Source organism: Wyeomyia smithii, chromosome 3, assembly GCF_029784165.1.
Source record: "Wyeomyia smithii strain HCP4-BCI-WySm-NY-G18 chromosome 3, ASM2978416v1, whole genome shotgun sequence".
Lineage (NCBI taxonomy): Eukaryota > Metazoa > Arthropoda > Insecta > Diptera > Culicidae > Wyeomyia > Wyeomyia smithii.
Window position 1 is genome coordinate 106,664,922 of NC_073696.1, and position 12,877 is coordinate 106,677,798.

Consider the following 12,877-nt stretch of genomic DNA (forward strand, 5'->3'; position numbering starts at 1 on the left):
TCAAGCACAATTTGCTTCACATAATCGTTATCGAGTCTTGTTTTCGAGCAGGGATTTGAGAATCAAATATTCAAAGATTGCAGTTTATTTTCTAGTGATATGTTTCTGTAACATTTAAATTCAATGTAGGAACACTTTTCATACGAAATATTTGCTTTAAAGTCGGAACTATTGGTGAAACGCTACGGCAAACATCCCGCTATGCTTTAAACAGGAAAAATATACAGTCCCCCCACGATTATGGATCACTTCAGAAGATGTATGAATTCAAAAAATCATAGCTGACCAATTTTATTGTTTATAAGTAATCTATAAATGTTTTCAGGCACAGAAATATGTATTCTTTCACTTCATTGAGTATTTCTTTCCATGTTTTGTGAATATTTCTTAGAAAATATTTTTATTTCATAACTCACCAAATACACAATTATGGATCACTTTTGAGAGCGGTTCTAATAATGAAACAATTCGCATCATATTATGGATCAGCCTAATAAAAACTGCCTCTGGCAACGAATTCATTCAATAAACCTTATTCGAATTATGTAATTTGAAGAAATAACATATTCCAAATCGTATTAAAGATCCCGCATGGCCTGGCCACATTTTATGTGGCTTTTGAGGTTGCAGTTAGATCGAGAGTTCAGGTCTGTCGCTCCCGAAGGTAGCAATGAACCATTGTATACGGTACATCGTAACAGTTTGCCGCTTTACGTAACTTTCCTGTCCCTCGTGCCTTGGAAATTATATTTTTCAAAGGCTCAGCACTGTTTATCTTCCGTTTAGAGCTCAATATAAGTTGGGAGGGTGTTTTAATTGGTGTAAATCACATTTGAATCGGAGTGATCCATATTTGTAGAGAACTATTTTGTCTCGGTCCCTATTATGAAACACTTAGAAAATAACTAGTTTTTACAGAAAAATCGTTATCAACCATCAACATGTTGATGAATCGTGAAGAACTTTCCTTTATCTTTTTAAATAAGTTATTTTTTGCACGAGAATTAGCAATTTTATCACATATGAACCTTATGAATGATGAGCGTGCTACTTACGTTGATTGAAAAAAAAAAAAAACGACAAATATTTTGATATATTCTGGAAGACAATATTTCACGCTTATAGAAAAAACCTCAATCTAGGAATTAGAACGATGTTCTCTGTGTTCAAAGCTAGCGAAAATGGCATATTTTACTGCAAAAATGTTACATACCTTCGAACCGTTAGTTTAACTGAGACACAAAAGTGATCAGTATTTGTGGAAGATCCATAATTGTGGGAGGAGTGTAACTTAGTGGAGGCAATCCACACAACTTCGCAAATCGATGCTGATCATCGTTCCCGATGAAATATTTCACAGTTGTTCTTTTTTTGATAAAAAGGTAATTCTATGGCCAAATTTTCTGAATTGTCACAAAATATTAACCCTCTAGTGCCCAAATTAATTTTTTAAACGGACTTCGGTGAAATCACTATAAACCATTATAAACACTTTTTAAGTATTTATTGAAGCTTTTCGGAACTTCGACTGAAGCCCGCCAAAAGGCGGCATTGGGCATTCTAATTTATCAAGTAAAACCCAGCATGCGAAGTAAAAAATCGCTTGAAGTTTTAGAAGAACACTGGTCCGATTATACATTTTTGAATCTGATCATGATTCACCCTGGTCCGATCAAAATACAAATTTTAGGATCAGCGAAAACGACCAATTTAAGTGAATTTACGTAGGATTTGCTATAAATTTTTATTTTTGTAAACTAGACAGATAGGCTTTGCCGATAAATGTATTTTATCTATGATTACATGTAAAGGGCCATCCACATTCCACGTGGACAGCCTGGTGGGGAAGGGGGGTCTGTGTAATGTCCACGGTCCATACAAAATTTTCAAAATTTATATGGTCAGTTGTCCACCGAGGGGGAGGGGGACGGGGTTGAAAATCGTTTAAGATCTGTCCACGTGGAATGTGGGTGGCCCCTAATATTTATGGTGAAAATGTGACATGAAAAGCGATGAATCTTGAAAATAGTCTAAATTGGTCCGATCATGATACATTACCCTATCCTCGAATCGCAATTGAAATTAATTCAGCCCTTTATTTTTTTTTCAAAAGTTGCTATCAGACATCGTTAATAACCTTTTAAAACGCATTTTCTCTCGTCAATTCAGTGTACTAGTATGTCCTGTATTCAGTCTAAGAACTTTCTCCAACGGCGACTCGAATGCAAGATAACTATCTCATGATATCAATTTCGACCCCCCGAAAGCAGATATTAGCTATAATATTAATTAATTTGAAACTTTTGAAATTTTAGTTATCTTGTAAACTAACCAAATTCAAAAGATGTGAAAAAATAGAGACACAAATTTTTTTCACTAGATAGCGTTTATTCCATAATAAGTTTTTGCGTAGAATAGAGGTTGCCCTCCGCTAGTCGAATGTCGACCCTAAAAATGTGCAACAGGACAAAATTTACTGGACGTTGCAGCTCTTGTCAATGTTATACCACCATATTTGCAGTATGGTGATTGAGGAAGTTTATCGGCGGGCAGAATCATTGCGTATTAACTTCGGGAACGCTTTGGTATGATGACTTCGCTTCTAGTTCTACGATGAAAACATAGTGCGAAGCATAGATCTAGTCGATAAGGAGTGCCCCATTTTCACTATAAAAATAAGCTCTAAGAATCAAATTATTGGTAGGTACTAGCATATTGCCCTCTGGTTGCCTACCCTGAAAGACACAGGCTTGGTAACCTGCAAGAAAGCAAACCGCCACGGCCAAAGCAAGTATGCCTCGGCGGCCCAATTGCATATATTGTACGTACGAAGCTAACTTATCGGTTTTCTTTTGTTTTCCGTTTATACAAGTTTTGTAATTCCGTATTGGAGATAATTACAGTTGCTCGAGAAGCGGACTTATCTTTTTCGCCTTTTGCTTTGCCGCGCGACGGGCACATTTTCAGCTCCAGGTTCAATGGAGCGGTCAGATAAAAAAAAAAATACCAATCTAGTCTGGTCCAGGTGTTTGTGAAGCACAAAAAAAGCTACTCAATACCGCACACTGGATAATAAGGCTGTGATGTTTTTGTTCGGCTGTGCATGTTGTTGAAACATGTGAAATTTAATTTATCGTACATAACGGTGCCCGACAGATGTAGCAATTTGATCTGTAACATTAATCTTATTTATTCCCACATGGCATCAACCCAAAGACGACAATTTATGACCCCTAATCTTAGTTCGCTGAATTACTCAAAACAAAAAAAAAAGATATTTTAATCGAAATGGTCAAGCTGTGCATGTATTTTTAGTTGAAGTGTTTCACTCCCCCGATGCTGGTCTTAACAAAATGATAACCATCTAGGCTTTGCTTTTTATGTGTTAATCGCGGAAAGCAGCTCTCGACAGTGAATTGAGGCTGATAGAACTGTGCAAACGCGTCATTCGAATAATCCTGCCTTCGCCTTGTATTTAGTTACTTACAACGTCAATAACAACCATGAAAATTAAGTGCAAAAACATTTGTCACAGAGATGACCTAAAGTTTGTGAAGCAAACATATAATATTAGGCACATAATTCTAATCCAAATAATTTATTTATTCTAATGAGCATCGACATACAGATTTAGTTTGTTACCTATTTATCTTTGTTTTAAAATTCGTCAAGACTTATTAAACTGCTTTAGCTACCGATCTCCATGGTTACTCGATAGGACTCAGGAAAAGCGGCGCTTTAAATCTTCGATTCGATGTTTGTTGTTACCCACACAAAGTGCTACATACTAGCGGCCACAATGTAAGCTTTTATCGCCGTGTTTCCATGGAAAACCTTTTTGATGTTGGCGGCATCGCGTGAACACAATGTCCGACAACAGTCGGTGACAAGGGATCGGCCGTTATTCAACTCTGTGCACCTTTGTACATAGCGCGGTTCTATCTCTAGCGACGACGACGACGATGGCAAAGGAGATTCCGACCTTGTTTTTACTAGTTTTTGCTCAAGGTACTGTTACTGAATACTAAATGAATGTTAACATTGACAATTGCGAAGCTAAAAGATATTTTCACAATGAGCGCAGTTTTTTTCTGTAAACTTGAAAAGTTAGAAGAATTATTATATTTGATTCAATTGTTAGAATTTTTTTTACAAATCGATGATTAAGCGGCAGACTCTTCCAGGAAACGCGGCACAGAGAAAAGACTTTCCGGCTGGCTTTGTCGGCGTGTCTAACAAGTGGCCGAATCGTCAACAATTTATTAATTATCAGGTCAAACAGATATTGATAAGCACGCGACAAGCGATGATTGCCGGCGCGTTGCTCTGATTTTTCTTCTGAAGAATTTACCGTCTAGTGAAGTGGCCGTCCCCCATGTAAGCGGAGAAAACATAGATGTTCCTTAATTTGCAAGTTGTGTATCGCTTTGGCAACATTTCAAGTAGAATAACAAACTTACCCGACATCGATCCAAGTTCACTCGAGTGATTGTTATTGCTTAAACTAGTGTTGTTATTGTTAATGTTACTGCTGCTATTCTGATTGGTGTTGCTGCTGATGTTGTTGTTCGGCTCCACGTTCTGCACTAGACTGTTGTGGGAGGTTTTTTCCAGGATGTCGTGGTCTTCCTTACAGTACAGGGCGCCCCCATCGCGCAACGCAAATTCATCGCCTGTAATGCGTTACGAGTGTATGGTTAGGATGTGCTTGTAACGTTACAAAACCATGAAAAGTAGCTCTTACCCGGGTTTAACTGCCTCGTACAAGCGGAGCATCGAAAGCACTCAATGTGGTAGATTTTCGTTTTCGCCCGCATAACAAAGTCGTTTTTGCTAAAGAAGTTCCCGCACTTATCACATTTGGCACCAAATAACCTAACGAGAAAAACACGAAACAATTTTGATTGAAATTAATTCTAATAAATTTAACACGCGCTAATGAAGCTCACCTAACATAATCTCGCTTACAGTACGTTTTACCGTCCCTCACGAAGCAGGTACAGTTCTCGTCCAGGAATTGCCTGCACTCCTGGCATTTGAGGCACGCTGCATGCCATTCGAGGTCCGGAGCTACCCGTAGGATGTACTGGTCGTGAATCTGACCGCCACAACCAACACACAGCGAGAGGCGTTCCTTTTCTGCAAATGTACGGGAAAATGAGCATATGATTAGTATAGATTTTCCACGGCTCGATTACATGGGGACGGAATGTAACATAAATCCCTAAAATGTTTTTTTTCATTCTCTTTATTTCCGAGATCTGTAGCAAAATGGAGGACAATTGTTTCCTCTTCACGTAAACTTGAAATGTCTACTACTGGAAGCCATATTTTCTGTTTGTTTCGAGTTCAGTTTATGCTATGAACGGCAAGTAACGGGAACAAAATAGCGAGCTTTCGTAAAATCAAAGGATGAAGACAATTGATTTTTTCTTTTCGCCGGGTAAAGCATTTCCGCTCTGTACAAGGACTTCACAAGTAGGAAAGAGCGGAGGGTTTGGGTAGATTTTGCGTTACGCCAGCCCGTGTCGCTGAGGGGGAGATGGAAAATCGGGAAGGGGGACGACTGCTGGGGCTGACTGTGCTAGTGGTTTCGTTCTGTTTCACCATCCTACAGCGGCTAGCGCTGGTGCTCCGGTGGGTGTTGCTCTCGCCTTCGGTGTTGTATAGGAAAGGACGGATGTATTAAAATCCTACTTTAATGTGCTTAAATCGGAGGGTACCACATCAGTACACGTTTCCGTACTTTAATGTGAATTTCAATCCCCGATTGTATATAAATTCGGCTTTGTGTGGGTGTGCGGAATAGCCGTTTGGCCAGAAGCTATTGCGGTAATCGGATCTAGACGTAGGATGAATACACGGTCTAAAGGTTTGGACGGGATGATTTTTCGTCTGCTCGCTTGCTTCCGATTGGTGTGGTTATTCCGAATTTAGGTTGAAAAAGTTGGGCAAGTTATTGCTAAAAGGAGAACTTTTGCGAAGAGTGCCCCGGCGCTTGAAATTGAAAAGTTTTTTGTTTTTAAAGTTATATGAAACAGTTTGTGGGCAGTTCGCTGATTTCACTTTTCCATTTACTCTACCCACGAAAAGATATGTTGATATTCTATGCATCAATGGCCAATTGAAACGATTCTTATCTAAAAATTTGAACATCAATACGGAAATAAAGTTTCAACACTCGAATCTGATGGAGGAGTACCGCGTGTCAACTGGCACTGGGGCTGATGTTATTTTATAGTTTCTTAAAAAATCTGTTAATGTATGTATTTTTCGTTTCTAAATTTTGCCTTGAATTTCTATCATCATTGAATTTACGTTTAGTAAGTCAGAGAAAAACGAACGAAATATAGAATAACGAATGAGAAGGATTTCAATACATCTTAAATTCTGTGCTGACGACTATCACCGTTTGCAAGGGAGTTCGTAGGGAGCTGCGTAGCCGCAAGGTTACAGAGTCCACTTTGTCAAGCGAATGGTCGTGGGTTCGAATCTTAGTAGAATCAGGCCATTCGATGTCAAAACTGGACTATTAAGTATGGGTTCATTCTCAGGCTCCCCACTACTTACCCTTCCTTTACGCTGAAATCTATAACACCTTTGCGTGACTTCATCTTAACAAAAACATAAGTCCCTCTTATTAATAAAACTGGCTAGAAGGACGCACAGCGAAACTTCTCCAGGGAATTATAATTGGTGATATTTGGCAAGAGGAACTAGCATCGGTACAGTAGGAAAGCAAGCATGTAAAAGAAAGAGTATTACATATAAGCACTGATAAACAATTATAATAAGCATGCCAATTCTCAATAGCGGTATTGCTAACATTAGAAGTGCGGGATACAGCAGACACCCGGGCATATCTCACAATAGATCTACGATTCTGGTCGCAGTGAGGAAGTTCATACAGGCAAAAAAAGGGAGTTCGTGGTAGGCAGGTCCTACAGAAGTGCCGTGAATATAGTGTGCTCACACATCATTTGTTTATCGAATCGGCGTACGATACAATCGATCGAGATCAGCTATGGAGAATTATGTACGATTACGGTTTCCCAGATAAACTGACACGGTTGCTCAAGTTAACGATGGTTCGGGTGATGTGCGTAGGTCGAGTTTCGGGGACACTCTCGAGTCCCTCGATGGTTACGGCAAGGTGGTGCTTGCTTTTCAACATCGCCTTGGAAGGTTTGATTCGTAGGGCTGGTATCTACACGACTGGCACGATATTCAGTAGGTCTTTGGCTCTGCCGATGACATTGATATTGTAGAACGAACCCCTGAGAACATGGCGGTGACGTACATCAGACTGAAAGCTGAAGCCGGGCGAACTGGGCTGGCCATACACGCATCGAAGACTAAGTACATGAGAGGAAGAGGTTCCAAAGAAGACAGTATTAACCTCCCACCACGAATTCGTGTAGACGAGTTCGTGTACCTGGGCTGAAAGGTGACTGCTGACCACAACACCAGTAGAGAAATCCGTCGACTTTTATGGCAGAATATCGTGCCTACTTTTGACTCCGGAGGACGCTACGCTCGAATAAAATCCACAGCCGCACGAAGTTAACCATCTACAAAACACTGATCAGACCGGTAGTTCTCTACGGTCAAGAAACTTAGACCATGCTCGTGGAGGACCAACGCGCCCTCGAACGGAAAGTGCCGCGTACCACCTGTGTGGTGGAGTGCAGATGGAAGATGGATCATGGCGGAGGCGGATGAACCACGAGTTGCGTCAGCTACTGGGAGAACCACTCATCGTTCAAACGGCGAAAATCGGGAGACTATGGTGGGCTGGGCCTGTCGTAAGAATGTCGGACGACAAACCGGTGATAATGGTTCTTGATAAACGACCCGACTGGAACGAGGCGATGGGGCGCGCAGCAAGCAAGGTGGCAATTATGATACGGTTACAAATATACTGTCTCCCGGTGACTGGATACTCAGAGATTGTAAAATACCCACATCCCGCGCGAAATTGTATAGTGAGGATCCAAGATCCAGATTAGTAGATTCCGAATTACACTGGCTCTTTCCTGTGATTCCCAAGCATCATTTTGAACCCAGATCAATCAAAGAAATAGTTATCGGTTTACGTTATACTCTACTAAATTTTTTGGAAATAAATATCGAAATTCAGTCCGCAAATATATATTTCGACTGTGACGTACAGTCTTCCTCAGTGCTTTTGTGGACTGGTAAAGAGCAAAGCGTAAATCCTGTTTTTTTATTTGTAGTAGGTAAAAATGAAAATTTAGCACCCTTAATTGGAGTTAGGTAGGGAATTCTGCGGTCGATTGTTTACCGTACCATGTCTGGGGTTTTTGGGAAGCAGATTGAATAGCCATGAGGGGTGGTTACCTGCGTCTTTATTGAGAAGCGTGCATGAGTGTTGTTTATAAATTTCTAAACTTTCAGCTACGTCTAATTTCCATAAATTATTAACGGGGTGGAGGAGGTGAATGTTATCCGAAGTTAGTGGATGTTCCTCGTTAAAAATATGTTCAGCCACTTTTGATTTGAAATGGTGTGGTGGGGCATTTGTTGAAACTTTACTTGCTTTGGTCACTTCTGCGAAATGTTCTTTGGAACGTATCAATAGGTTACGTTTAGTTTGTCCAATGTAAACCATGTCACAGTGACTGCATGCAATTTTATAAATTCCAGCTTTGTTCAGGGTATCAATAGGGTCTTTGGTAGACCCTAATTTTGTTTTGAGTTGGGTATTTCTACTAGTGTAGACAATATCCATCCCAAATTTTCTAAATTTTGAACGAAGTGGGCGTGTCAAGTTAACGTCATATTCAACGGCTACCCTTTTCAGATCTTCTGTTATTGGGGTGAGTGTTGTAAAAGATTTCCGAATTTGAGCACGCTTCTTTTTATCGACAATGGCTTGAATGATACTTTCATTGTAGCCATTAAGTTTAGCAATTTCGAAAATATATTCCAGTTCCTTTTGCTTGGCTACTTCACTTAGAGGTAAAGTTTCCATGCGGTGGATCATATAATGGAAGGATGCCATTTTTTGCTGGAAGGGATGGTTTGAAGTGTTAGGTATTACCCGTTTTGTATTCGTGGGTTTCCGATAAATTTCAAATTCCAAGTCCGTAGACTTTCTGACTACAACGACGTCCAAGAAAGGGAGTCTGTTGTTAAGTTCTTTTTCAATTGTGAAGTTTATATTTTTATGGGTATTATTAAGGGATATGAAAAAAGTTTCAAGATCCGCCCTTTTCAAAATACAAAAAATATCATCCACATACCTCCACCATCGAATCGGTAAGATGTTCCTCTTCTCTAATGTACTTTCTATATTTGCCATGAAGAGCTCACATAGAAAGGGAGAAAGAGGATTCCCCATTGGTGCCCCTTTAGTCTGTTTGTAAAATTTACCACGAAATGTGAAGTAGTTTTCTTTCATGCAAAGGCGTGAAAGTTTCAACAAACTGTCAACTTTCTTTTTCCAAGTATTATCAAAATATTGGGAAAGAAGCCAGTCCTCTAAAAGGTTTAAGGTTTTATTCACTGGAACGCTAGGAAATAAGGCCGTAACGTCAAATGAAACCATTATCTCATCAGATTGGATGTTACCCGAGGATCTTAAATTTTCAACGAAATCTCCGGTGCTCTTTACTGATCGACTTGGAAATTTATGGGGCATGGCTTGAAATTCTTTTACCAGCCATTTAGCCAATTTTTCTGTGGGAGCCCCTACCGCTGAGATAATTTCTCTCATTTCATTTCCAGGTTTGTGAATTTTGGGGAGACCCTTTATTCTTGGAAGAACTGGATTTGAAACACGAAGATTTTGTAACGCATTACCCAAAACGGGTTTGCATTCTTTTATTGTATTTTCTACACGTTTTACCATATCAGCAAGAGGATTGAGTCGCAGTTGCCAATATGGACCTTTATCAATTTTTTGGGTTATTTGTTCATCATAGTCAGACTTGTCCATGATGACGGTTTTGTTCCCCTTATCTGCTTTTAAATAGAAAACAGGTTTTTTACGTAATTCCTCAACTGTCTTTAAATCAGACGAATTTTCATGACGTGGCAGTGTCTTAGTAATTTTTGAAAAAATTTGGCGTACTTCACCAGTTTGTTCTGTGGAAAGTTTACAACTGTCCATCCCAGCTTCTATATCGATGATCGATTGTTCAATATTGGGTCGTGAAGGAATTGCGAAATTTAGGCCCATATTTAGAAGATTTTGCTGGGGTTGTGAGAACTCGTACGAAGACCTATTGACCACAAAGTCGTCAATGAGGTGTACTTTGGCTGTCTTTTTACTACTGTTATTTCGTAGAAGCAGTTGATTTAACTTTTTCAATCCCAATTTTCGTTTTCTTTCCCCTTCACACTTTTCGGCTACTTTAACTTTAGTTAGAAAATTTTGAAATTCAAAAGGAAATTCTTTGGCAAGTTTTAAATGAAGTGAATAACATTCCAGAGTTGTGGAGCTAAGTTTACCATAAAGAAACTTGATGCTACTTTTCAAACACTCTCGTTCCATATGTTTCATAATGGAGGGGGCTATAGGACTTTTAACTTTTACTCTATGACTCGTGGGAGTGACATGATATTTCAAACAATTTTTAAGAAAGGAAATAGATTTGTGGATACCCGCAATGCTCTTTTTTAACTTTAAAAACCTATTTGGCTCATTTGGCTTGGATGCCATTGTCAAATCTAGAAAATCTATAACGAGCGTCTTAGCAGAGTGATTGAGATCAATCAAAGAAATAGTTATCGGTTTACGTTATACTCTACTAAATTTTTTGGAAATAAATATTGAAATTCAGTCCGCAAATATATATTTCGACTGTGACGTACAGTCTTCCTCAGTGCTTTTGTGGACTGGTAAAGAGCAAAGCGTAAATCCTGTTTTTTTATTTGTAGTAGGTAAAAATGAAAATTTAGCACCCTTAATTGGAGTTAGGTAGGGAATTATGCGGTCGATTGTTTACCGTACCATGTCTGGGGTTTTTGGGAAGCAGATTGAATAGCCATGAGGGGTGGTTACCTGCGTCTTTATTGAGAAGCGTGCATGAGTGTTGTTTATAAATTTCTAAACTTTCAGCTACGTCTAATTTCCATAAATTATTAACGGGGTGGAGGAGGTGAATGTTATCCGAAGTTAGTGGATGTTCCTCGTTAAAAATATGTTCAGCCACTTTTGATTTGAAATGGTGTGGTGGGGCATTTGTTGAAACTTTACTTGCTTTGGTCACTTCTGCGAAATGTTCTTTGGAACGTATCAATAGGTTACGTTTAGTTTGTCCAATGTAAACCATGTCACAGTGACTGCATGCAATTTTATAAATTCCAGCTTCGTTCAGGGTATCAATAGGGTCTTTGGTAGACCCTAATTTTTTTTTTGAGTTGGGTATTTCTACTAGTGTAGACAATATCCATCCCAAATTTTCTAAATTTTGAACGAAGTGGGCGTGTCAAGTTAACGTCATATTCAACGGCTACCCTTTTCAGATCTTCTGTTATTGGGGTGAGTGTTGTAAAAGATTTCCGAATTTGAGCACGCTTCTTTTTATCGACAATGGCTTGAATGATACTTTCATTGTAGCCATTAAGTTTAGCAATTTCGAAAATATATTCCAGTTCCTTTTGCTTGGCTACTTCACTTAGAGGTAAAGTTTGCTCTTTACCAGTCCACAAAAGCACTGAGGAAGACTGTACGTCACAGTCGAAATATATATTTGCGGACTGAATTTCAATATTTATTTCCAAAAAATTTAGTAGAGTATAACGTAAACCGATAACTATTTCTTTGATTGATCTCAATCACTCTGCTAAGACGCTCGTTATAGATTTTCTAGATCATTTTGAACGTTTTTTTGTGCATTTTAATTGTGATGGGAGTGATCAAATAGACTATGCTTTGTTATTTATTTAACAGAGTTTTTATTTTTCTTGTGGTTAAAGTCTAGAGTTCGTTAAAAATGCTCTTCAGTTTTCAAAATGACATCCAAGCAAGAGAAGCAGCGTGTCAAAATTTTGCTCTTACAGCAAGAGAATCCATAGCTCTCGCACGCGAAATATGAGCGGAATTCTAACCTCTCCGTCCAGAATGTCGCTGGCAAGCTCAATTTCTCCCATACTACTATGCAGCAGGCCAATAAATGAGCCGGGTTTTCGATGTTTAAGGCGAACTGAGACTGCAACCAAACACGTCGGTAAACCAGTGCACAGTGGTTCGCCCATAGGCCAAAAATAGAAAAAAAGCTTTTTTGTTTTCTGGTTATTATTAGTTTAATGGATCGGTTATAAACCTGAAAATACAGAAAAGTTGTTTTTGTTGGCCTATTTCATGAACCGTCTATTTTTGAGCACGAGATACATTGTGTACATATCCGCTGTAGAACAAATTCAATTGCTTTATCTGTTTATTTTCATCATGAGCCTTCAGAAAACAGGTTTGTTTCGGTATTGTGGTGTTGTTTGGATAGGTATGTGCTAACCTGTAATCATAATTAGTCGTAAGAGGGAACGTAGTAGTAAAGTCAGAGAACACCACTCATACTTAAATTCATGTAAACTTTGAAATGTGTTCCGCGCGAGATACTGTCACCAAATTACCACCAAACGAAAGATTTAGGACCTAAAATGATTTGTTAAAGGTTACAGCTGCATATATTTGCATCTTAGTCGATGACAAGCGGCTAAAGATGTTACTTTTTCGTTTGAGTTTTATACTTTTTACATAGTTTCTTAGAAGGGTTGTGGTACATTCAGCTAAAACTTACAAATTGGTTCATAGACATTGTCTTCATTCGAATTTTGATATTTGATGTTGAAATACGGGTGGTTCCTGAGAAAATATCAAACTTGTTTGAAGTTATTCCAGGAAAATAAC

At 38.9% G+C, this 12,877-nt stretch overlaps 1 protein-coding gene across 2 annotated transcripts in view; it reads right to left on the reverse strand.

Moving 5' to 3' along the window:
• LOC129729951 (insulin gene enhancer protein isl-1) overlaps window positions 1-12,877 on the reverse strand; it is a 101,594-nt gene that overhangs the window by 16,225 nt on the left and 72,492 nt on the right. For both annotated transcript variants that reach the window (XM_055688878.1, XM_055688877.1), the window contains exons 2-4: window positions 4,950-5,139; window positions 4,745-4,875; window positions 4,461-4,673 (exon numbers count right to left, since the gene is read on the reverse strand). In XM_055688878.1, the coding sequence (XP_055544853.1) occupies window positions 4,461-4,673; window positions 4,745-4,875; window positions 4,950-5,139 (534 nt within the window). The remainder of the gene's footprint in view (window positions 1-4,460; window positions 4,674-4,744; window positions 4,876-4,949; window positions 5,140-12,877) is intronic.